Consider the following 24,822-nt stretch of genomic DNA (forward strand, 5'->3'; position numbering starts at 1 on the left):
ACCATATACATAAAATAAAGCATGCTAACCAAACCAAAAAACAAAGAAAGCAGATACAGCAGCTGATGATATTTTAACAACTGGTAAGAACTTTCGAAATACATCTTTCATTCAAGGCAAAGATGTTGTGAATCTTGATGACAGAATAAATATTAGCTCCCCACCTCCCGAAAAAGAAAAAAGTGACCCCCGCCATCTCTGTCAAGTAATGCAAGAGGAGAATCTGTAGCCTACTTCCGGTTTCGTGCGTTGGCTAAAACGTCAAACCACAAAGTATATTATGTAATAGATTTCCCCATGATGTGCAATATGTACATTTCGATCAAACGAGTAATGTTTCTTCGATTTAGACAACATCAGTGATGCTGTTGCTGAATAAATACAAAAGATTTTAAACTGCCGTTACAAGGGTTGCAGTATGAAAGATTAAAGCAATAAAGACATTAGATCACTAATTAGAAAGACAAAAAGTTGCATATCTAATTATTATTAATACATTTCAGGTGTTTTACCACTCTGAAGTAGAATCAACTTTATAAAGGTTCAAAATAATTTTGTAGAAAGGCAATGGAATTGGGCCGCACACTGAAAATGGTAACGATAAAAGAAAATGATCTTATTAATGAATCAAACTTTGATTTGATATAAAACCGATATATTCATTATCGACTAACCTGTACATCGATCTCTTTCTCGTTTTGTATCGGTCATTTTGGGTTATTACAACAGTAAAATTTTCAAAGTACCTACTTAACTGTTGTATTCAACAAATGATTATCTTAAATTAGACAATCATACAGATTCTATAGAAATCTGATTTTATTCATGCTCACACACAGTTTCCCATTATTTCAGATTTCAGTGACTCACCTCAAAGCTACAACCATAATTACATCCAACCCAATCCTAAATCCTAAATTCATCCATCCCTCCATTTTCCATACATGCTTAATCTTATTCAGGGTTAAAGGGATCTTACCTAAACTTACAACTAAAAATAAATGATTTATGTGCACAAAAATGTGGCATTTGAATGTCTTTGCTTTCACAAAAATATGTCCACTGAGCCTGTGTAATAGGCTACAAGAACACACACACAGACATAAAGCATTCAGTGAGTAAAGGAGAAAAAGAAAAAATGTTTATTTGATATCATAAAGTTGCTCACTGTAAAACAACAACATCACAATCAGAAACAAGAGAATGGAAAATAAAAGAGAAATAAAGACAGAATGAGTATATTAGTTCACACAAGTCTCTCTGTGGTTGTTTTTTTCTTCTGACCTTGGAGCAGAGGGGAGATGGTGGACAGGGAATGAGGAAGCCAGGAGGACGGCGTTGGCTTCAGAGCCTCATCCAGTCATGGGGTCAGAGGTTAAAAACCAGTTTCACTGAGTTATATGTACAAACAACAGCCCAGATGCTATAAACAGCACATTGTATTCACACAACTGGAAACCTTTGCACACGTCAGTTTCTGATTCAATCTGTTAAACTACAAGTTAAATTACACAGGTGATGACTTATTATATTTCAAATTTAGCTGACTTCAAGAACAAAATGTGTTAGAAATGGTAAAAACAGCACAGGAAGTTTGTGCAGAGCTCCTCTTATTCAAACGTGTGTTATACAGCAGCTGCTTTTAACCTCTTCGAGTTGCATATGTCATGCGAGCTTATGGGTCATTTGTATATTTGGAGGTAGGCAGCAGAAGCAGCTGAGCTCCTCATGCACTGTACTTCAGATTAGAAAAATAGCTCTCAATGCAGATCCAGGACATACAAATCATGAGGGAACGATCAAAAAGATGACGTTATAAAAGAGTTGATATACAAAAGGGGTTGCGTGAGAAATCTGCGCGAAACCTTAAATGAGTGGCGAAAAAGATTAGAAATAGAACTTTTCATTTTGGTTTTGTCAGTTTCTGATGAATCCAGCCTGAATGTGTTAAACAAGGAGGCCATGGATAGGTTCTGGATAAATTAGATCTAGCTTTGAGTATTAGCTAGTATTAGCTCCAATGCCAATTTTTTAAAAGTCTGAAAGGAAATTTGAAAATACATACACTTGCTGAACTTGATTAAAAGACAAACATTTTGGTGCTCCTGTCACACACAGATTTTAAAGTGATACCCCGAGCCACATATTTCATCATTTTAGTGTAAGTCACTGTCGGAAAAAAAATTGAGAAATTGTACAGTTTTAGTAACACATATGTGGGCTTTAAAGGATTATTTACAAACCATTAGATTTCAGGTTTGGCCACAGTAACATCAACCTAATTACATACTTTAAATTTTACCAAAGGGCGGTTTGTCATTAAAACTAACAACTACTTTACTGTGAAGTAATTACAGAACATAAATGCATTTAAAGGCTTTGGCAGAAGAAATGTAGTCATTAAAGGAACATAAATTAAAGCAGGATTTAATGTCATGACGGTGTCATGGATTATAACTGAAATAGTTACAAGGAAATGGTTGAAGTAGCACTTTAACCCGGCAGATCCTACTTTCTACCACAAGGTGGCAGTGTACACAAGGAGCTGATCAGGACACATATTTTAAGACCTTGAAGTGCTTTCACAGAGGATCGTATAAGAGATAAGTCTGAAAATATTCCTAATAATGTTTAGATGTTTAACCTTTTGGCCTCTTTGAACAAACTTTTAGCTCTGAGCTGAAGCATTTGATGGAGGGAGGACGATCCTTGCAGAGATTTTGGTCACACTGTCGTTGGCCCATCCACTGTTAATATAAACAAAAGGACACAACAGCCAAAGTGGCGTCTGGGTGTCTCCTTTGTCAGTCGATCATTCTTCACCTGCTCATAAGATCTCACTAATTCACAAACTCCCTCTTTGTCCTTCCTTTTTAAAGCCAGACCCTTTTGAGGTGAAGTAGTACAGAAAACGTTGCTCGCTCACACGTTCATGAAATTATCTATGATACAGTCCACCCACAGCTCTCATCTTGACAGTGAGTGTGACTCCAACCATTTCTTAATTTCTCTGAGTGCTTCAGATTGTAACCGTCATGACACCATCTTTCTCCCACATATCTTCCCTCCAAATGTTCCTCTCCCTCGTTTTCAGTTACACCCCCGGCTGTTCTCCTCGATTTTGTCCACCTCCTTGTCGTCCTCCCCGTCCTCGTCTTCCTCATGCGCTGCTTCAATCTGCTTGGCCGTGTCTCTCATGTTGGAAAACTGTCCAGGGGTCACTGTCTCTTGATGACCTGAGGAGACAAAGATTGATGTCAAAAGCAGCATTGAAATCTTCTCATCTAACTTTTGCTTTCATGTGACTGCAACTACAGATGTCAGTGCAGCACAGGTTAATACTGGCGAGAAACAATGTTTTTTGTGTGTGTTTGTTTCTTATCACAGCTTCCCATTTAGTTTTACTCAGGAGCATATAAAACTGGTACCTGAATGAGAAAGCTTTTTGAGCTGTCCCAAATGAAAGTTGACCAACAATAAAGAATTGTGAAGATCGAATTAAAGAGAGCTTGATGTAACTCTCTTGTGACCAAAGATAGCCTTGAACAAACTTCGTAATGATCAACTTGCAGTGTGACCACTGCTCAACCTGCTCTCACAGCAAAACCTGAAGCTAGAATTATTGCAGTCCAGCTGATGGACGCTAAGCTTTAATGTTTTTTGCAACATCCAGCACAACTTTGAAAGTTTTCTTTTGTGTTTGCACCCTGTTTTGTGTCTTTTTTTTATAAAGAGTTGTACTTGTGAATCAGATGAAAGAGTTATAACAGGCTTGGTTTTAAAGCAAGTCGTGAATCCCTAAACCTAATCAAGTAGTTTTAATGCTGAAAAGCCAACCACACAGTACCTTCAAGTGGAATGAAGCCTGAAAACAAAAGTGAAATTTCAATCTGAAGTAACAAAAGTGCTGAGTCAGAGAGGAGACCAGTCGTCACGTGTCACTACATTTCAGTGTGGCTTATGCTAAACGTGTGATGCTGAATGCTGAACTCCGACACACTCCAGGCCTCGTTGGGAATTAACCAAATCATGCTGAATGACTTTCAGATCATGACAGGTGAAATTCTACAGTCCGATGAAACAAAGATTTGACCTCATGTGAAAGAAACTAGACACCAACCATCAAATTATTGACAGTAAAACAGTAAAACAAAGTGATAACGGCATCATACTGTGGGACTTTTGAATCCGATTTCATGACGCAGCTTGAAATAACCACGTTGGTACACAGCACAAAACACTGCAGTTTCACAGTATGTGCTCAAAACTTGTACCAATGACTATGGTTTCTTCACTCTTTGCTAAAATAAGATTTAATACTTCAAGATGTTGACATTTAACGTCTTCATACATGAGCCTTCGCCATTGTGTCCGCTCTCGATGTGTCGCTACATATGTCGTCATATCCTCTTTCCTCATTTTGCTGCTATGGAGAAAGGTACTAATCCACAGACCCTCATGCAAGAGATCACTGGTTAGAGACTTGCACAGTATTATATAGTCATTCAAATTTTCTATTTCCCCTTCCACTTTAATTCCATGCGTGTCTACTGTTCTCTGACACGGTCAGGATTGGGAATCCAAAGTGTATGGTTAGGATTAGATGTTCAAAATCGGCACACATGGTTAGGGTTACAGAAACCTTCAAATAGATTTTTTATTCATCGGTTGTCATTACCGCCATGACACGTAAATGCTGCTCCACAGAAAACAACAGTCTATTTCAGTGTTTCATTTTTAATGAGTTGACAGAAAAAACTGTGAGCAATGTGGCAAAAAAAAAACAACCTTAAAAGACCTGAAAACTTTTCATATTTCATGAAATTTTCCACGATGAGCAACTATCTGACAGAATAACTTGATTTGTCTTCTGTCTGTGACATCACCAGACAGGGCAGAGCTGTGTCGCTTGACTGAATAAACAAATGCAATGTAGTAAAAGAGCCCAATCAGTATATTTTAAGGTCCTGTTTACTTCAGCAGGCTTCCACAAAGGGATTAACTGAGAAAGTCTGTCATCTGGCCTGATAGTGCAATGATTCAGAATCAAATGCTACTGTTCTCCTGTGACATAATAGAGATTATAAAACAAACAACCAAAAAAGTCTCAATTGGCAAGTACACCTGAAAAGACTTTTTCAGTGCACAGATATGTTATTTGTAATTTATAGCCTAATCTCAGCAGCAAATATTTAAATGGAGTCCAGTGCAGGGCTGGATGGTGACTTCTGATCGTTTAATCCGGTCTGACCTCTAACTGGTTCAGGTGTTTTTTGCTGGGGCTGTCCTCAGCTGTAGTGTTCGCTCTAACAGATTTGGGGTGACAGACAGGGGCATATATGACACTGAGGCTGTCACTTGACATGTTGCTTCGCTTGTGTAGATGGTCAGCACACTGAATCCTTTGAGAACAACATCCCTATAGGTACAAAATAGTTTGTTAGTTTTTAATGGTTATGGGTGCAAATCATTTCAGAAAGTTTAAGAATATGCATGAACAAAACCACCTATATCCTTTTGATATCTCTACCAACAGTGATGATGATTCATTGCTCTATTACTCACACTGTCTTTAACACTTCTGTTTGTGATGTAGCCTGCAATCCAGTGGAGAAATCCCACGTTTTGATCAATCAGGGTGTAGTGTTTGCCAAAAAGAAAAATCGGTTTTGAAAAAGAAACATTTTTGTTTGCTAGGATGCTTTTGCCGACATCTTCCCAATTCCTATTACCTCCTGTCCTTTCATATTTAAAAGTCACGAACAGGATAAAATAGTTTAATTCTTAAAGTTCAAATTCTGAATGGGAAGGAGAGATTGAGAGCGTAAAACAAGGTTAAATCCCATTTAATATTCAAACTTTATATTATGTGATATCATACCCCCTCACAAAGCATTTCATGATACTGTCATGAAACAAAAACGTCTTGATATGATTCTTTTTTTGTTTTTCCCAATTTCTTTTGGGTACAAAACCAGAAAAAAATGTCATACAAACAACAACCCCACAACCTATAAATGCATTTAAGAAAGATACATCCTCTGGTGATGGTGCAGACAACACCAGCAAAAAAGTGACGTTAGTGTTGTGACTGAAAAGTCTAAAGAAAGAAAACAATTCTTAGACTTCGAGTAAAGGTGTCAAATGAATGGATTTGCAGCCTCTACCCTCCTCTCCATTGTGACTAAATGAACACAGGCAAGACTTGAAAATATGACCTCATTATGTTGGAACATGTATGGAGATGCAAAAGGTCAACATGCTGACAAAGAATGTCACCCGTTATGACAAATCAAAACTTATGTTGGATTTGTGTATGAAACACAGTAAGGAAAACATAGTAATGTGCATTTTTTTGCTATGAAAATGATTTATTGTATGTTCTGTCATAAGACGGGGTTGGACTGAGCGTGACATTGGCCAAAATAGGAAACTGTGTTGCCTAACCTTTACGTAGGACTTGTGATCAGTAAACAACAAGTTAAACTGGGAGTAAGTGAATGAATGATCACACAGAAATGAAATAATTGCTGTTTTATCTTGTTACAAAACACGAGTTCGGTTGTTGAAAAGGCTGCTAATATTTCCACTGTTGGACCCCTCCTTACATGGACTTTGTGGCTTGTTAAAGTAAATACTTCATTAGGATGTTTGCTCCAATCTGGAAAACCGTATTTTAGGGTACGAAAAACAGCCTCAAAAATGTCTCCTGCTGCTTTACTTTATCTCATTTTTGCACCAATAGTAGCGTGTATAAATGAGTTTTTTAAATGCAAATACACCTGCCTAAAAAGGCCCATTAAAGCCTTACCCATCACATAAAGTATCCAGTTTATCATCAGTGCTCTGTGGGCTAAAACGTTCCGCTTCAGTATAGCTCTACCTCCTAGTGGACAGGACCGACTATTCAACAATATGAGAGCTAGCATTACACTGCATCATTTAGGTTGTGCTTCTTGAAATGACTCCACGACTCCAAATATTCAGGGTAGTTTCTATGTTTGACTGGACTGCAGGCGTCAGTGCCACACAGAGACACAGACGGTAAGCTTGTCAGCAGTGACCACTTGTGTTTTTTCAATTTTCTCTTTCAGAACACAAACTTTGCCTGATAGTTTAAAATGATTCTTTAATAGTCTTTTTTCCTTTAAGAGGAAATCGTTGTCACAGTGTGGTTGTTCCCAGGTGGTCGACAAAGAGCCTCTCTCTCACCAGCAGTTTTGGCGGGAGATGCATCCTCTTCCTCATCCTCCTCCCCCTCACAAGCGTCTTCCAAAGGATAGACACCTAGGTTCTGCATATGTGCTTCAGCCATCTTCTGCACAGCTACACACACACACACACACACACGGACGAACACGCAAACAGGGAGACGGAGACCCAGACACATGGACACAGACACAGGGATAGAGGGATATGTTGTTTTGGTTTTAGCACGCTTCAACACTGTCAGTTTTTATCAAGCCTCACGGCGGATTTTGGATGCATGCCAGGCAGGCAGGAAGCCAATCAAGCACATGCGCTGAAAGACAGACGAACAGCAACAAAACGGTACTCGACACAGATTTTTTTTATAGGATTGCTTCCGTTCTGTTTTCAGTCCATAGTTCTCACCCTGTTTTCCCATCTGTTTGTACTACCTGTCCTTCTCAGCGCTTTCTGGCAGCACTGACTCTGGCTCTCTATCTCTCTGCATTCTCATCTCTCCTGTGATGTTATCTCACCTCCCCCTCTCACTTACTCTAGGTCACCTTGGCTTCTACCTCTATCATTTTTTTCACACCAGTGCAGTACTGAGGCAGGTCTCTACATTTTTTTTTTTTTTAAGCTTTAAGGTAGGTTATGCAACTAGAAATCATGAGTTTGCTCTCTCCATCCCTCTCTGCGTCTGAGCTGGAGAAGGGCAGATTTCTGATGCAGGAACGAGGCTTCCAGGCTCATTATATCATATCTCATCACATGACACAACACACACCCAGAGACCTTTATTCATGACACACAGCAAAGACACAAAAGAAAAGCATGTGTGTATTTCAATCATGCCTGCACGCGTGTTCATGCCAGCGTGTGTTTGCGCCACAGCTGTATACACAACTGACTGTAATCCTGGATGATCCAGACTTTCCTCGACTCACACTCAGTGTCTCACAGCTGTCGCACTAATCTCTGTTTCTCCCTTTCTCTTTCTGTCAAAGACAAATACACTGAACCTGTTTTCACTGTACATTAAAAGCAGAAACGTATAGAAGCACGGAGATGCATATCACAAATGCGCATGCAAAGAAGAAACATAAGGCCTTTTATTGCGCACCGACCCATCTGTCACAAGCAATTTTTTTCACTCTTTGTCCGGGACCATAAGGCATAAGAGAGCAAGGAGCACAGAGACAGCAGCGAAGCAAGGTAAAACAAATGAGGACTTAAACACAAGGATGAATCACAACACACACAACCGCCACCTGCAGAATGAAAGCTGCTTGCACCCACCTTTGAGTGAAGGAGGCTGATACACATTTGGGTTCACACGTTTTGGTTTGAGGACTCCATTCTCCCCAACAACCCACTGTGAAGAAAGGGGATAGAAACATTAATCCTGATTTTCTCCTTCAGTTTCCCAGTAAACCACCACTCCAAACAAGCTCTGTGGCACAACCACAACCAAACTGCATGTTGTTGTGTCTTTTGGAATTCCTTTTTATCATGTTTAATGATTTAACACTGTCAGTCTGTACAGTTGCATGTACAGTTAAGTCAAGCTACAGTTATAAATTGACTCAGTGATTCTATTAGACTGGTGTCCTTGTCCCAGAATACAAGTACTGGAGGGGAATCAATTTCATTGTGTGTCCAACACTTCAGTTGGTGGCCTGAAGCTCCCTTTTAGTTCATTAGTATCTGGCTTTTTCCGATTGATCGATTATGTCATTTGACAAACAGCTTAGCTGGCGGCAAATTGGTACTTCGTTGAGAAGTAGATTGGACAGATTTACAGTTTGCTTTGCTTCTCTCTCCTTTTTTAGGTGCTTTTTTTAAAATGGTGCTTTCAGTTTCTTTGGTTTGACACTCTCTCATTAATTGTTCATTTTTTTCTACCATGTTGTTTGAAACATTGCCGTCTTTCTTTTTTCAGCGGGAATTATGTTTTGATCTCGTTTTCTAAACAGCTGTGCTTCTAAATGTGTTTTATTGAAATTGTGTTTTGTTTGGCTTTTTGAAATGTTCTTTGTAAATCTCTTTTCCTAATGTTTTCGTGAATTCTTGTTTTTCTTTGTTGTTGTGGGCTTTTTTGGTTTTGTTTATCGTATTTCGTTAAATACTATGTTTTAAACCCCAGGGTAACCTTATAATTGGCATCCAAAGATTCTGTTCTTAAACTCATCTAAAATAATAACAAACAACATACTCCCTGTTTATCAAAAAAGATAAAAACCTTTAGCATTTCTGTATGTCACGTGAAGTTGTGGCATGGATTAGGTCAAGAACTGGAGCAATGTCCAAGCATGTTCCAGTTCAAAGGACAATACAAAAGAAACACCTGTTGCAAAATACAGAAAAGAAGAAGGGCTTTGACCGGACGCTCACACTAAATCATTATTGTTATCATTGGTGTAGCATTTTGTGTTGTCTATAGTTATGAATGGTAAATGATTCATCATTGACTGATTGTGGAGAAAGGGTGGGACTAAATATACTTGAGCTTCTTCCCACTTCTTTTGAGCCTGTTATATGTCTTTATTATTGTTATATTAATGTTGTATTGTTTCAACATGTTCAGATTAATCTCATCAAATTAAATACACACATTTAAACTGAAAAGCACATTCCAAATCATCAAAATTACAAGTCATGACATTTTGATTCCAAGTAAATTTCACGCATTTAATTCAAAATGCATCATAAACTGACAATGACGCAGTTTATGATGCCAACATTATGATGCCAGCATATTCAAGCCCAAAATGCACTGTTTGTCTGCTCTAAGTGGCTGTCATTTTCTGTCTTTCTGTGGTTTTCTTATCATCTGGATTGGCCATGCATGCAAATCAATTTTTGCAAGACTGATTTAGCTTTTCATAATTATTTGACTGATACTGCATGTTAGCAAGAGCACACAGTCTGCAGGGCTGAACGTTTCCTCAGAGCCCAGCTGCTAATTCTTCATCTTCATTGTAATGTGACAAAAATGTTTTGACAAGATAGGAACAAGTGTTTTTTTTTCTCCATAATTTAAAGTAAACTCATGACCAGTAGGACAGTTCTTCTTTTTTTTCTTTTCTTTTTCTCTGTAAAAATGTTATCTCCAAATTACAAGTCGAAATTGACCCTTTAAGCTCAAAGTTTGGACACAACGTGCATGGGCTTGAACAACAGCTGATCACACAACACAGGTTTGTGATGATGGACACATTACAGGGTCAAGCAGGGTTTAATCTCAGTCTACATCGTTAGGAGGGATTTATTTACCTTGTTGATAAGGCGGAAAAGTAAAGGAAGAGAGATGAGAATCCACTGACACTTAGAATAAAAAAGTGTTGTGACTTCACCTTTACCTGATGAGTAGACTGATCATCATCGGGAGATGATTGTTCAGCTACTCTGAAGAGTGTGGCAGGTGTGGGCCTCCTGCGTCGGATCTATAAACAAACACACAAACATAAAGGGCAGCCATGAATAAATGAATAGTCAAAGTGTATCATTAATAACGCTCAGCACACCGCCATATCAATCAAATTTAAAATTCATTGGCAGATCATGCTGATTCATAGCACAGGGAACCCTTGCTGACTTCATTAGTGTTGTTGTCGAGCTGTAGCCAACAGCAAGTTTCAACCATCAGTACTGCTCAGGTCAAAGCACACGCAGTGGTCAGTAGAGCAGATGAAGATTAGTTCAAAGCTTTCTTAGGTCGCACGCAGACAAGGTTCTGCAAGTTAAGGTGATGTGTCAAAAAATTTCATACAGGATTGCTTTTAAATCAACAATGTCCTCACATGTATATAAAAATGTTTTATCACCTTTACGTGCTACATCCACTGTTATACACCCTCACAAAAACATGATCGATGGGAAACAGACTAAATGAGCCCCAGCCACATTCCAATGTCTCTCCACATTCCTCATTTGAGGCATTAGTCAGGTAGCGGGCAGTTTGAGGAGCACAAGCACAGCCATGTGAACCGGTGGTCTCACTCACGTCTCTAGCATAAGCTATATACAGTGGACTCTCTGTCCCTGGAAAGAAATGTCCAGCTGTGCACCCCAATCGGTCTAGGAAATTGTGGCCTTCCTGTGGGATTGTGCTCCAACTCGAGTTAATTTATGCAATTTGAGTAAAGCACTTGTACTCTTTAGAATCTAAAGGAAGGTTTATAGCTCATCGACACGCTATCTAAAGCACAGGATCCTGCATATGGGGAGGGAAAGTTAAAGAATGTTTTGCTGTGTTTTTGCAAAACATATTGGTGCACATCACGCAGTGCAGATGATTACTCAATTGACTGTTTAACATAAAGAGAAAAAAACAATTAAGAACACTTGGTGTACATTAAGAGCTTCAAGCTTGGTAACCATTGGTTAATCTTAAGAATTCTTTATTTATTCTGTCATTGAATCCAATTTTATTAAATAACTTGTGATTAGTTAGTTAATGATTCATTAATAAACAAGTTTCAAAACTTTTCTTTGGTTATTAATATGCACCACAGCCACTTAATTGGGATTTGTTTCTGTTTAAGTTAGAACATAAAATAGCTGGTTAGTGTTGCTTTGGTGTGATAAACACAGCTCATATAACCTGCACATTCCTCACAAACTATCACTATATCACACTGTGCCAGACCCACCAATCTCCTTGAGCTGAGGAATGAAATTATGATGCATCGTTCATTTTCCAGAAAATCAAGTTTCCCTGACATTTGGGTTGAGGGAAAAAAATAAATAAATGGATTACGGATGGAAATGAAATAATTGTATGTTTGGGGTTCACTATCATGTCACCTGAAGGCTGCAAATATACAAAGCAACAGGCAAACTAAAGCACTGCTGTGGCATCATTTTAAAGCCTTTGTGGAGAATAATATGCTGCAAACTGCAAACTTGAAAGATTAAGTAATGATTCATTCACGAATATTCACCTATAAATCAATCATGGTTTGTAAAGAGTTGTTCCTTTTTTACTTGGAACCAGCTAATGAATAGCACATCTGAAAAGGACACTTTTAGTGCTGCTTAATGAGTAGTTTCTTATCATTCTTATTCCACTGACAGTAAGTAATCATAAAGTGTATCTGTTAGCTAACTATGAAAGGCTGTTTCCATCATTTGGAAATAAAAAATACAAAGGATCTCATAATAGTAAAGAGTTTTCATATAGTTATTACATACCATTTCATAAGTGTGACTTTATATCGAAAAAATATCATTTAGTGACTTGTTATTCCAATTTAAGTAACTATCATGAGATTGGATCTCATGATAGTCACGTAATAGTCAAAGTAATAGTCACGTCAAAAGATAAAAGATAACTATGATTTGCATCTCACGATTGTGAACCAAGTTACAAAAGACTGTGTGACTAGCAGTTAGTGCCTCAGTCATTCCTCATTTCTTCCTGTAATCACCCTGTTGTTTTACAGTATTACACAATTATAAGTCACACGAGAGAAAACATATTTTGTTTTTTTCTGCAAATTTACAATCTAAGCTATTAAGCAGTGAGTCAGAAAGAAAGTCTAAAACTTAATTTTGGAATAAATGATTATTAGTTTGTCCAGGTCTGCAACATCCTACTTATGTGCAGTGGTTTAAAGTTTTTCTGGGATTATACAGTGAGAAAAAGCAACAATCAAGTTATTCAACTTAGTCTCTGCTCTCCATGAATGAGCCAACTCTTAACAAGGCACCTTTCGAGCGAACAGGAAGAAGCTGTTTGATACTCAAGCTAAGTTCTAGGTGGAGTATCCGTTTATTTAAATGCTCTGTGCGAAATGTGTTAAGCCTTATTCATAAAGAAAATGGAACAGAGCTCTGTGTCTTGGCTCACGTCAGCACAATTCTGACTGAATAGTTGCAAACATCAGAAAAATAACAAAAGCGGTGTTAAGTCCACTTGGCATTTCAAACAAACAAGGCATTGAAGAGTGTCCTCTGCAGAGCAAGCCAACCTTGGCCATGACGTGAACCTGTCCACCGCTGTTTACGGCACACACAACATTGTAGGAATAGAGCTAAGCATCCTGGCGTCATTTAGTGTAGAACGGCTCCATACAGAGAGTTATGTCTGTGTTTGTTGTCCTTCTGTCCTGTTCGGTGAGGTGTGCGTCATCGCAGCGAGGTGGGTGTTGCCAAAGCAGAGGCTTGTTGAACGTCAAGCTGGAAACCAGTCCCTGTCCAATTTGTCAACACAGAGTAATCGACCATAGATTTCACCCCCATTTATGACACCAGATACACACTTTAATCTCATCATGCAACTTCCAGCTTTCCTGTCCCTCTTGGATGTTGCACACTATCTGGCTTTCTCTCATTCACATCTCATTTCCATCTCACTTGATCCTCTGCTTCCTCTATCCTGTGTATGTCCATTTCCATTCCTCATTCCTTGACAGTGACATTACCCTCATGTTCCCTTATCCTTTCAATCACAAGTGTGCATCTTGTCTGCAATCATATCATTTTCCTTTAGCTTGTTGACACGTCTGCTCTTTCTTTTCCTCATTTTTCTCTTTTGAGTGGCAGGGTGCATCTATACAAGGCTACCTCTGACACCCCTTCATAACCCTTTTCCTCTCCTGGAGGGTGTTGAGGCCTGTGGCAGCGTGCTGCTAAGAAACCTGCTGACTCTGCCTGTGTGACACCTGCTACCTGCTTTGCAGGGCAGGCTGAGGTGATCGCATACAACCCGCAAGTGAGAGGAGACACCAGATGTTGCCATGACAAAAATGACACCTGTGTCCTGAGGAATTAAAGCCATTAAAATGAAAAATATACAGATGCATTCCTCTGCCTGTATGGTGCATTTTTACAATGTTAACAGTGAGATAATGACTCAGTTAATGACTTATCTGTTATGATTTGTTATTAGTCAAAAATTACCATTTAGTCTTAAATCCAATTCATGACCCAGGGGTAATTCTCTCTTAAAGTATCACTGAGTACAATTGTTGAATAATGACGGCAAAGTTAAAATGATTGTGTGGGATAATTGAGGTCACCGTGGTGCGTAATCTGATGATCCATTTAACCGAATGAGTGCTCACATGTAACGTAACTGTGTGTGTGTGTAAATGATAGTCATTCTAATTTAGTTTATTCATCTTGTAAAATGGCAAAACAGGAATATGGCAGCACTCCATCCTACAATTGTGTGATTCACAGCTGCGTAATATCACAAAGTTGATAAATACATTTTTTAAAACAAAGGGTTTCTCGCTTTACGTACTTTACGTGGTGGCAGTGTTGCTGGTGATATTGCCAGTGCCAGATGAAAAAAACACACTATGACTCTAGTAATTTTCCAGCCTTAAAACCACCCCACTCTGCCCGAGTTACATAATATCGTATGTGACTTCCTCAGTTATGGCAACACTGGAGCACAGCATGTGAGATTACTCAAGCTATGCTTTATCCCTTCGTCCCCTCCCTCCTCCACATCCCTAAACCCTCTTGCTCCCAATCTCTCGACCCTTCTGCATCACTGGTAGCAATTGTTTTTTGTTGCAGGACCAGTTGCAGTGGGTTTGCACTGAGCTGCCAAAGCCTTTCAGTGGTTCCACAGGTGCAGACTTCCCAGAAGGCAGCAGCACTTTACCCGGCTCCACAAAGAGCTTTGGCCAAGATAAAAACATTGGCTCATTGATCACAAAGGGGTACATGAGTTTGTCTAAAGCTGATGAGGGAATTTTGAGTCATCTGCTGACTGTGCATTGCATGAGGAGACTGGGAGACAGAGAAAGGTCCAGATTTATTGAAAGATGGCAAGGAAAACTATTTGGCAAAGCATTTTTTTTTTATTACACCTTTAACAGAAATACTTTTATATTCTGTGATTAAGTTGCTTACATTTCAAAAGGGTTTAGTGGCGGGGAATAGTAATTGGTCATTAAAAACTGATGACTTTGCATTTTTCTGAGTTTGTACAAAGATTCTGTGTGTATGTGTGTGTGTGTGTGTGTGTGTGTAGGCTCAGGACCGTCTAGGTTAGCAGCCTGGGTGTAGATTAGCTGATATGGGTCTGTTCCCTAGAGGCCGTTCTTTAATCTGATGCTCTCATGCCAGGCCTATAAAAAGCAGCTGCAGTAGGACGGCATAAACTAGATCGGAGGGGTCTCTGGGGGCTCTGTGGGATGAGACAAAAAGCCTGTAAATTTCTGTGCTGGGGCTTGACAGCCAGGGAAGTGTGCTGTGCAGAGTTGACCTCAACACGATGTTAGCACAGAACGAAATACACCTCACATCTCTTTTTTTTGGTTGCTTACATCCCTTGTGTACAATATAACACTCAATTACATCAGGTCATCTTATCAAGCTCTATGTGTCAGCTTTCTGTGATATGGTTGGAACATCATTCAGGTCCACATGGTATAAGGCTCTAACACTCAGGTAGTAAAAATCCATATTTGATATATTTTCCATCCACACTTTCTTTCGTGATGGATGGATATGGTCCACACGCAGGCCCTGATATAAGCTCTTGTGTACATGCGTGATACATAGAGCAGCCTTTTTAAGCTTGAAACTTTATGGAGTTAGTTTGACCACCAAATGCCAATAAATGCAGAATAACTTTTCGGTTTGGTTTTGACCTCATACTTCACCCTCTGAGTTTTGCTTATTGTGTTATTTGATCAGGGCGAGGACTCTTTGTGTCGCATCCTGTCACGCCCAGAGACTCTTGTTTTTAGTTTTCATGTTTAGGTTATGCTTTTGTTTTCAGTCCATCTTTAGTTTTTGTCATGCCTTAGTTTCCCTGCACTCTGTTTATTAGTTCACTCACTTCACCTGTGTTTTTTTCCCTCAGCTGCACTCACTCCCCAATCACTCTCACTCCCTATTTAGTTTCCTGCTTCCTCTGTCAGTTTTGCCGGATCTTTGTTGCTGTTGCTGCTGTTAGTTCTCATGCCACGACTAAGTTAAGTATTTATTCCATGCCATGTCAAGTGCTTTTGTTTTGTTTTGTTTTTGTTCACAACTACGTTTTTTCCGGCTCAGCCGTGTTTTATGTTGGTACTTTGTTTTTGCTATTAATAAATCAACCTTTTTTTTGTAAGTCCGCATCCGTGTCCTCCCTTCCACACCCTCAACCTGACACATCCACCTCAGCAAATTCAGATAACTTCATTATTGGTGGTGTTGTAATCCCTAAATTCATTAAAACAGACTTAATTTAAATCCACTCTAACACTTTCTGCTAACTAAATTTTTTTTTTTTCAATTCGCTGTCACTATTATTTGCAAGGCTTCTCTTTCTGACCTCGGGTACGCTGAACATCAAGTCCCTGATCCATTTCAGCTGTGCCAATTTCTGAGTTAGAGGAGCCCAGCCACAGTTTTATTCCGTCTCTGCTGCTGTGATCTTTAGCAAGATTGAACTCTAAAGAGCAACTCAATTAAGCAAAGTCATGATGTCAACCCTTTTCTCTGAGCCAAGCTCCCCAAGAGAGCCTTTTGAACTGATGTAGCGGGGCCTCATGTGGTGCTCTAAATGCAGTCTAACAATGGGTTCGATAAAACAGTAAGGTGGAAATTTAACTCCTTTTTTTTTTTTTTTTTTTTTTCAACATTTGGATTTTCAATGCATATAAATGCCAAACTTCTCTTATATTGAACTAGTCAACAGGCAATCAATGTCAAACTCTATTTTTTAGCCTTTCCTCTTTTTTTAATTCAAAGGACCCAATTACAAGGACTGTGAAGCTGTTGTTTGTGTCTCATTTGTGTGTGAGCATATCCGCATTGTTCTTGTTAGTTTGTTTGTATTCTGTTTTCTTTGGATTGGACACATTATTGGTTTCTGTCTAGACTCAACTGACACCCGGCTCCTCTCCTCCAGATAAAGCTGGCAGATAAAATAAGGTACACCAATCAAAGGGCAATGATTAGATATTCATGTGACAACCAGCTCTGTTCAGGCTATATCCATTCATCACTTCCAAACAGTGCTGCCAGGCAATTTCAGTTGGGTTGCACTGCATTACTGCTTATTGAGTTTCTACTTGTTTTTTTTCAATGAGTCATGGACATTTCTACGAATAATTTCAATCACAATAGAGGACACATGCACTGTAGGCTCATTCCTATTCAAAGACATGGCATTGCTGAATACCCACGAGTCAGAGAAGCTCGTGCATGTTGCTTCTCAGCATCCATTTAACACTTTTGCAGAGACCTTTGGCCCCACCACTGGCTAACTGAATAAACAGATGGGCGGCAGATAGCATCTGGAGGGGCTCTCCAATGACCCCCAAATAGAAAATGTAATTACGCCGCACCCACTGGCAGAATGATATCATACCCAGACAACCCCCTCCCACCCCATAACTCTCTTTTCCTCTGTCACACAGCACCCCACAGCATTTATGTAATTAGCTGGTGATAGCTGCTTGGTCTGTTGTTCCAGAGACTGTTGGAAGAATAATTTACTATAGAGCTGTGCAGATAATGTGCCACTGGCTGATGAGTGACAGGAAGCCACCTGCAAGGCCACAGTGCACAGCATGGGAGGTGCCAATCAAAGCTTTCTTAGAGATGATGGCATGGCTAACAACCTGCAGTTACTGAGCTAAATATGCCCTTCTTCTTCATACATTTAGAGTCAGCTGTAATACTGTGTGTCGCTCACACAGAGTAGTTCCAGAGGTCAAAATCCAGGCTCAAACAAAGGACATAGTAGCTATAGTTACTCATCTGCACCGTCATATGTACCCACAGGTGATAAATGACCAAAAAGGTTTCTGTTGATAGTTGCTATGCAACTTACTAACAATTTAGAACCAAAAAGCTTGAGGTTTCAACATCATTTTAGTTCATAACCAAGCTTTGTTTGCAGTAATTTGAGTTTGATCATTTGAAATGATTTCCATTTTATCATCTGTTGGCATGAATTAACTATTTGACTAATATTGACGCTGACCTGATATGTCCCTGTGCAAGATCATTAACTTTCAGACAGACAAACAGTGAAAAAAAGCCTCAACTACTGCATTGAGAGTCAGAGATGTAATGTAACGCTATGTCTTTTCAGTGACTCCAGTTACTTCGACTGATTTTGGGAGTAAAATCAAGAGAGAGAGGCTGCAGGCTGAAAGGTATAGTCCCTTTCAGATATGCTGACGCTCCTGATCAGTTACAAGTCTTATCCCCCATCCCATTTCTGTCCCTGTTATACCAATCTGATAGTCTTTCACTTCTTTCACCCCAGATATGGCTCCTGTTTGTTTCAATGGAAGAGGTTAAAAGGTGAAGTGTCTCAGACACACTGTGATTTATATTTCACTTTCGTCTCACTTCACTGGTCACTTTATATTTTTATATTTTATATTTTTAAACAGTTTTTTAAATTCTTAGATTGTTTTTAAAGTGTTTATTATTGTAAAAACATTTTTATTGCTTTATTATGTCTGCTACTGGATGCTTGAATTTCCTTCGGGATCAATAAAGTATCTATCTATCTGATTTCTCTGCAACACCACAGATTAAAAAGTATGCAGTGTGAGAAGTACTTTATCTATTTCTTACTCTGAATAAAGCTTGACTTAGTCTGACTAAAGATGACTTTACAGTGACAAGAATAAGTGTGAAAATGACACCAAGTGACAATAAAACCACAATGTTCAAAAAGTCTGGAAGGTTGTGCAGAAGAACTGCCGGCTCTTTGTGTATAGTGTAATCAGATGACTAGTGACTCTACCCATGCTCAATATTTATGTTTTTTAACTGTTTATAAATTATACGTCTATGCACACAGCAGCCAAGAAGGAGATGATAAATTACTTGGTAATTAATATCATCAAGAGGACATGATGTTGACAATGAAATACAAATGACTCAAAGGGACTAAAAGCTGCTTTGCACAGAAGCTCCATTGCCCAATCACAGTGGAAAAAGAACATGAAAGGAAACTTTCATGAGCCATGAGCATTTTTCTGCCAGAGTCATTAACAAATCAAAATGCCAAGACTGTCAAAAACAAGAAGGAACAAACAAACACGTAAGCCACAGAAGACAGAGAGCCATTGATTGTGTCCGAATTGCAATAACAAATTGTGATTTAATAATTTCCACCCCTTATTACTTTATGCCACTACAAACATCTGCAAACTGCTGTGGGTAAAGGAAACTTTGCAAGGAACATTAGAAAATCATTTTCATAAATCTAAAAGATCCCGTCATTGGGAAAGCTGAATCAGACCACTACAGTGGCATTCCAAACAGTCCACATGCAGGGAAAGATCATTGCAACCTGTCCAGTGGCAGCATGCTTTGTGCCATCTGACGACAGAGTGCATGTTGACAGTCCCCCAGACTGCAAATGTTTACCCACAAGCACATGCTGCCTCAAAGGTCGATGTTTGATGTTTAACCCAGAGATTTGACAGGGGACAGTGATGTAAGAGTTGGAGTGGTGGTGGTGGGTTTACCGTAGAGGATGAGGGATATAGTGGGAGGAGTCAGGAGAGGAAAGAGAAACCTAAATCACATGCTCTGTAAAACCTTTAGGTTTAATATAGATTAACTTGTGCTGTTTTTTTGTTGGAAGCCTTTGGAACTGTGCCCTTCCCTCTCCTGGGACACTTTCTTTCATTTTCTGAGTTACCTGTCAGTTTCGGAGAATCAGCACGAGCTGTCAAGGCCTGGTTCAGTCGAAAGAGGAAAAACCACAAAGGGATGTCCACATGAAAGTCAACTCGAAGAGAAACAGGGACGCATGTCTATGCCGTGACCCTAATCTGTCCATAATGTACATTACTCCACATCACTTGATAAGCACACAGGATTTCTGTGTGTTGATGTTGTAGAGTCAGTGATTATAAACCCAGCCATGTGCGCTCTCCATGTGGCACACAATAACATTCTTGGTGCTGACCTTTAAATGTGATGACTATTTATCTTAAAAAAGTTTGGAAGAAACCTTTCAAGAAGAAATTTGGATACTGGAAACCAGTAATGACACAAGAGAAAAAGAATGCAGGGGAGTCTCATTGCAGTGTTCAAAATGTAAACTATTTATTTGTGTTCAGGCATACAAACTGCGTGTAATAGCATGTACCGTGTCAATGCATTTCGTCAAAAATGTGGAAGTCAGTTTTAAAAGCCAGAAATATTCCCATACTCATATTTGGAGGCCGGTGGGTGGGAAATACCCAAAACAGGAACCTTGATGTCACTATGCTGGTATCATTAAATCACCCTGCATGACTTTTCAGAGTAATGTATTTCATTGGATGGCATAACAAATACCCACTTTTACGATTATATATCTAGTGATAAAGATGGCACAGGCAGGTTTACTTCATGATGAAAATATCCGTGGTTAGGACAAGACTCTGACAATAACTTCCACAGTCCACCGACACCTAAAGCCTCTAAAAGCTGAGTTTTTTTCTCTTTGATCTGACGCAACAGTCATTTTGTGACTACCTCATGAAATGTTGTAACACAGTGTGTCTCTGATGAGTTTTTTTCATCTCCTCTTGCAAGACAAAAACAGCAAAAAACATCTGTCAAGTGGACATTAATCAATAGATTAAGTTTTTGGGTCTATGTTTTGCTGTGAGGCTGGGTTGGGTATACGCAGAATTATAGTCTGGGACACAACTCAGTGTTACCTTTTGCATCTTTTTACCATTCTAAATTTAAATTCTGTTTTCATTCACTGGTTACTTTTAGAGGCGTGAACCACTGGGCATTAAATCTATGTGGCCGCAGTTAGAAAAACAAAGCTTGCTGTTTATTACACCCTCCCTTAACTTCTATCACATGTTAGAGATCTCTTTTCTTTGGACTATCAGGTGAAGAGTCCTACCCACGTCTGCAAAGACACAAATGTGGTGATGGCATGAAAGAGAGCATCAACTGAATTACTCTAAAAGTCATAATCCATATCCGTATAATAGTAGACTATTTGTGGTTCTAAAATTAAGAGCAGGCTGGCTGAGAACAAGAACTGCTGTAGGCTGAAGAATACACGTTGAGGCCTGAGAATCAACCTTTATTCCAGAGAAAGTAGGTTTACACTATGATGCAAGCTGCTAATGAGTCAAAAAGTCTGCTTGGTGAGAAATGTTCTCTTCTTATTCAAAATATGCTTCAAGTGATAGCTTGAATCATCCACTGAACCAAGATGAGGAGTTTTCAGTGGTTGGGAGTAAACTGAGTGACATCAGTCGACTAAATTGTAAAACGTTGATATTACTGATTGTACTCAGCGCTCTTTAAACTTGCACAAGGTCTTTTTTCAATGCTATGAGCACCATAAAAAAATATTTTACCGACAAAGTGTACTACAAGCTATAAATCTATAAAGTTTGGTTAATAAAACCATGATGAGAGATAGTTTTGTTATCATTTAACCTCTATATAAGGCATTTCTCACGCAAATTAAAGCAATATCTTTTCTATCAGTAAACATTCACAAAGAGGTCGTAAGGCTATCATACACCTCTGTGGCATGTACAAAAAGCTGCTGTGTGCAACATTTCACTGAGTGGGAGGTATGAAAGTGTCTCAGCGCACCGCCAAAGAGCATTCACGCATATATATATCCCCCCAAACATAACGTTGTTGTAAACAACCTTTCAAACAGACAGAACTGTCCATTAAAGTTGACCTTTTTAGATGCCAGCTGTGGGGAGCTTTTGGTGGCATGGTTAGGCTGCCTGTCTCCATAGTAACAAGGACTCTGCAATTCAGCCGATAATGGTTTCGGGATTTAAATGCTATCGCAAAGAACAGTAAGGAGTTACTGGTTATGAAACAAGTTCCAAAGACTGGTATAGTCATTACAACTCATGAACAAAGGCGGACTTGCGGACGACGGTAATTGCTATGGGAGGGAAACGGAATGAAATTAGTGTTTTTAACCGTTACCCCTGCCCACCCACTCGTCCCCAGAGAGTCCCATCCGCCTCAAGTCGATGCTATCTGCTTTTAAACACACATAACCACATCCTCTCCTGAATGCTGCTTCTGTTTTCCATACACCCCCTTCAGCGCATTTGTTGCTTTGCAACAACAATCAGCATTCATCCACCTGCATGCTCAGTAACAACAACGATCAACCTCGGGCTGTTTATTTCTGTGCTCTTGAAGCATTTGTGAGTTGTGACTGCAGCTCCAAAAGTGATCCAGAAGCTTCAGCATATGGTATATGCATCAAAAGGTAAAGCTCCAAGCCAGGCTCCTGGAGGAAAGCCAGTCAACAAGCTTAAAAATGGGTAATCACTGTTTGATCATATGGTGATTCAGCAGTCAGGTCCATCCCATCCCAGCAGAGACGGAAGTGAGAAATCTTCTTTTTTTTTTAAAAAAGGAGCACATATGGCAGATTGATATCATGTGGTTTTTTGGGGGAGATGATAGGGATCAGGCTATGTAATCGGAGTGGAAGTCTTGTGAAGCATTGTGAAATGTTTTCATTTCAGCAAGTCATTCAGTCTACACACGAAGCACGAAACAAGTCGATAAACTATAGTCTTTAAAACTGGTAATTGCAGAAACAAAAAACAGAAAAGTAAAAGGATCATCTGAAAAAATGAGATTATGATGATCAGCGGGGAAAGAGCAGGGCATGATGACAGTGTACTGTTACTTATTAAAAGCTTCTTTCTATGCAAGCTGTGGAACAAGGACGGTCGATGAGGGAGCTGACCCCGGAAAGGTAAACCCGCAAGTCAGGTATCTTTTCCTCTCTGCCCTCCCTCATGTGTACATACACATATAATGAAACTCATTCTTGCTGCCCAACCCCATCTCTCATCGAGCTCTCAGGAGGAACGAGCCATTGGCCTCGATCTTCCTTGATACCAAACTACTTTGGCCCACTTATCCCTGATCTAAAATAAGAGCCACAAGCTTTACAGCCAAAATGAGAGATCAGAGTTGTCCTATCAAAAAATGAGCATAAAACTCCCACAGAAAGATACAGGCTATGCTGAGTTAGTCATAAGACACTTATGTGACAAAGTAGGACTGCAGGATTTCACCAATAAAAGCTCAGGTCAGAGGTCAAAGAGAGGGAAAAACAACCAGAGACTAAAATAAACAAGGTAGCTGTTTAGTGACAAACAAAATGTCAAGGGATTGTTGCTACTGCAGTTACAAAGGAACAAGAGAATGACTTTCACATCAATGTCACATTGCTAAAGGGGTCAAGATGAGATGAGGCAGCGGGACAGTCAACTTATGAGGAAACAGAGAGAGGGAAATGTCATCATAATTTCTCAACACTGGCAGACTCGAATTCAGCTCTGCATGAAAAACCTGTTTAAGAGTCTGAAACGGGTGATGCAGAGAGCAGTTGTTTTTAAGTGGAGAAGTACAGCACTTTAAAAACAATACAGTCCCTTTGCCTGAATGAATAGTAGTCAGGGGGAAAGCAGTTCAGTTTTAAAACATACAAGCAAGAGTTAAAAGCTTAAACTGAGCTGTGATCTGTCCTTATGGATCAAACAGTAATCTGTGCACCGCCTGCTCACCATCTCCACTTGCCGGGGGTCCAGGTTGGGGGGTGCAGAGGCCGGCACTGCAAATTGGATCTTCTTCCTTTCCTTAGGCTCATCATCAACCTCGGTTGACATAGAGGGCTCCATGGCTCTGGATCCTGGAGGTCTGACTCCCAGCGGAGAGGAGAGCACGCTTCCGAAAATCTCTATACCCTCCCTGGAGGAACCTCCCACTGCTGGGTAGTCCCACTCCTGAAGACTTCTGTCTCCTGCCTCACCTCTTCCCTGACAGACTTCTTCTGCCTCTCTAAGAAAACCAAAAAGACTTTTTTCACCTCCTTTCCACTTTACAGCTGCTAATATTCACCTTTACCTCTTTGATTTTCTCCGTCTGCCTCTTTGTGCACTCCTTTAAAACCTCTGCAGCAGGAGTGACTGAGGCATGTCCTCAGATCTGGCTGTGAGGAAGAGAGGTGGGTGAGTGGAGGGGAGGGGCCAGTGGTCTAAAGGGGGTGGAGAGAACAAGCAATGGGGAGGTGTCAGAGCAAATAGGGGAGGAGAGAAAAGTGGGGGTGGAGAGGGACCTTCTATCTTTTTTTTAGCCATCTAAGCTGAGGCTGATTTGTAATCAGAAAAAAATTATAATCTCATCACATCGGTTGAGCCTCTTTTGGCCTCTATTTGTGAATGAGAGATTTATGCTGAGAGGGGGCGGTAGAAGGGAGTGCAAAGAGAAATAAACAAGAGCAGAATGATGTGTAGCGGATGCAGAGGAAACGTACATGGGAATACAGCAGCTGATCCCACTGACATCATTTGATCTATTGGTGTTGCACATGATGGACTCAGCTAAAGCACCATCCCTGTCTCAAAGAAATGCTCGGGCTATAAAAAAGCTAAAGAGGCTACGTCTGTGGAAAATATGCAAAACAAAAGGATGAGAAAATGTCAGAAATCTGTTTTTTTTTTTAACATAAATTATGAAAAAGAGGAACATTCTGGACCTTTGGATAAAAAAGAGATTTTTTTTTTTAAAAGCAGACAGCTGCTGGTGACATACCGACATAGAAAGCGGGCTGTTTAGTGCTACTTTCAGGGCCTTGCTGTTATTTCACTCACATGGCAGAGGGATTTGGACAGTGGAAAGCAGTGGATTTGGCCT

The 24,822-nt window shown here is 39.7% G+C and overlaps 1 protein-coding gene across 2 annotated transcripts; it reads right to left on the reverse strand.

The window, feature by feature from the left end:
• Window positions 1–1,119: 1,119 nt before the first annotated feature.
• Window positions 1,120–24,135, reverse strand: ppp1r1b (protein phosphatase 1, regulatory (inhibitor) subunit 1B). Of its 2 annotated transcripts, none has more exons than XM_075453330.1 (5): window positions 23,694–24,135; window positions 10,545–10,634; window positions 8,488–8,563; window positions 7,213–7,326; window positions 1,120–3,236 (listed from the first exon to the last, which is right to left on the reverse strand). In XM_075453330.1, exons 1-5 carry the CDS (start codon window positions 23,805–23,807, stop codon window positions 3,091–3,093), a joined length of 540 nt encoding a protein of 179 aa, XP_075309445.1. In that variant the 5' UTR covers window positions 23,808–24,135; the 3' UTR covers window positions 1,120–3,090. The 2 variants fall into 2 exon arrangements, with proteins under 2 accessions (XP_075309445.1, XP_075309446.1); XM_075453331.1 differs by having other exon boundaries at window positions 10,551–10,634; window positions 23,694–24,134.
• Window positions 24,136–24,822: the final 687 nt, after the last annotated feature.

The sequence above is a fragment of the Odontesthes bonariensis genome, chromosome 21 (assembly GCF_027942865.1).
Source record: "Odontesthes bonariensis isolate fOdoBon6 chromosome 21, fOdoBon6.hap1, whole genome shotgun sequence".
Classification (NCBI taxonomy): Eukaryota; Metazoa; Chordata; class Actinopteri; order Atheriniformes; family Atherinopsidae; genus Odontesthes; species Odontesthes bonariensis.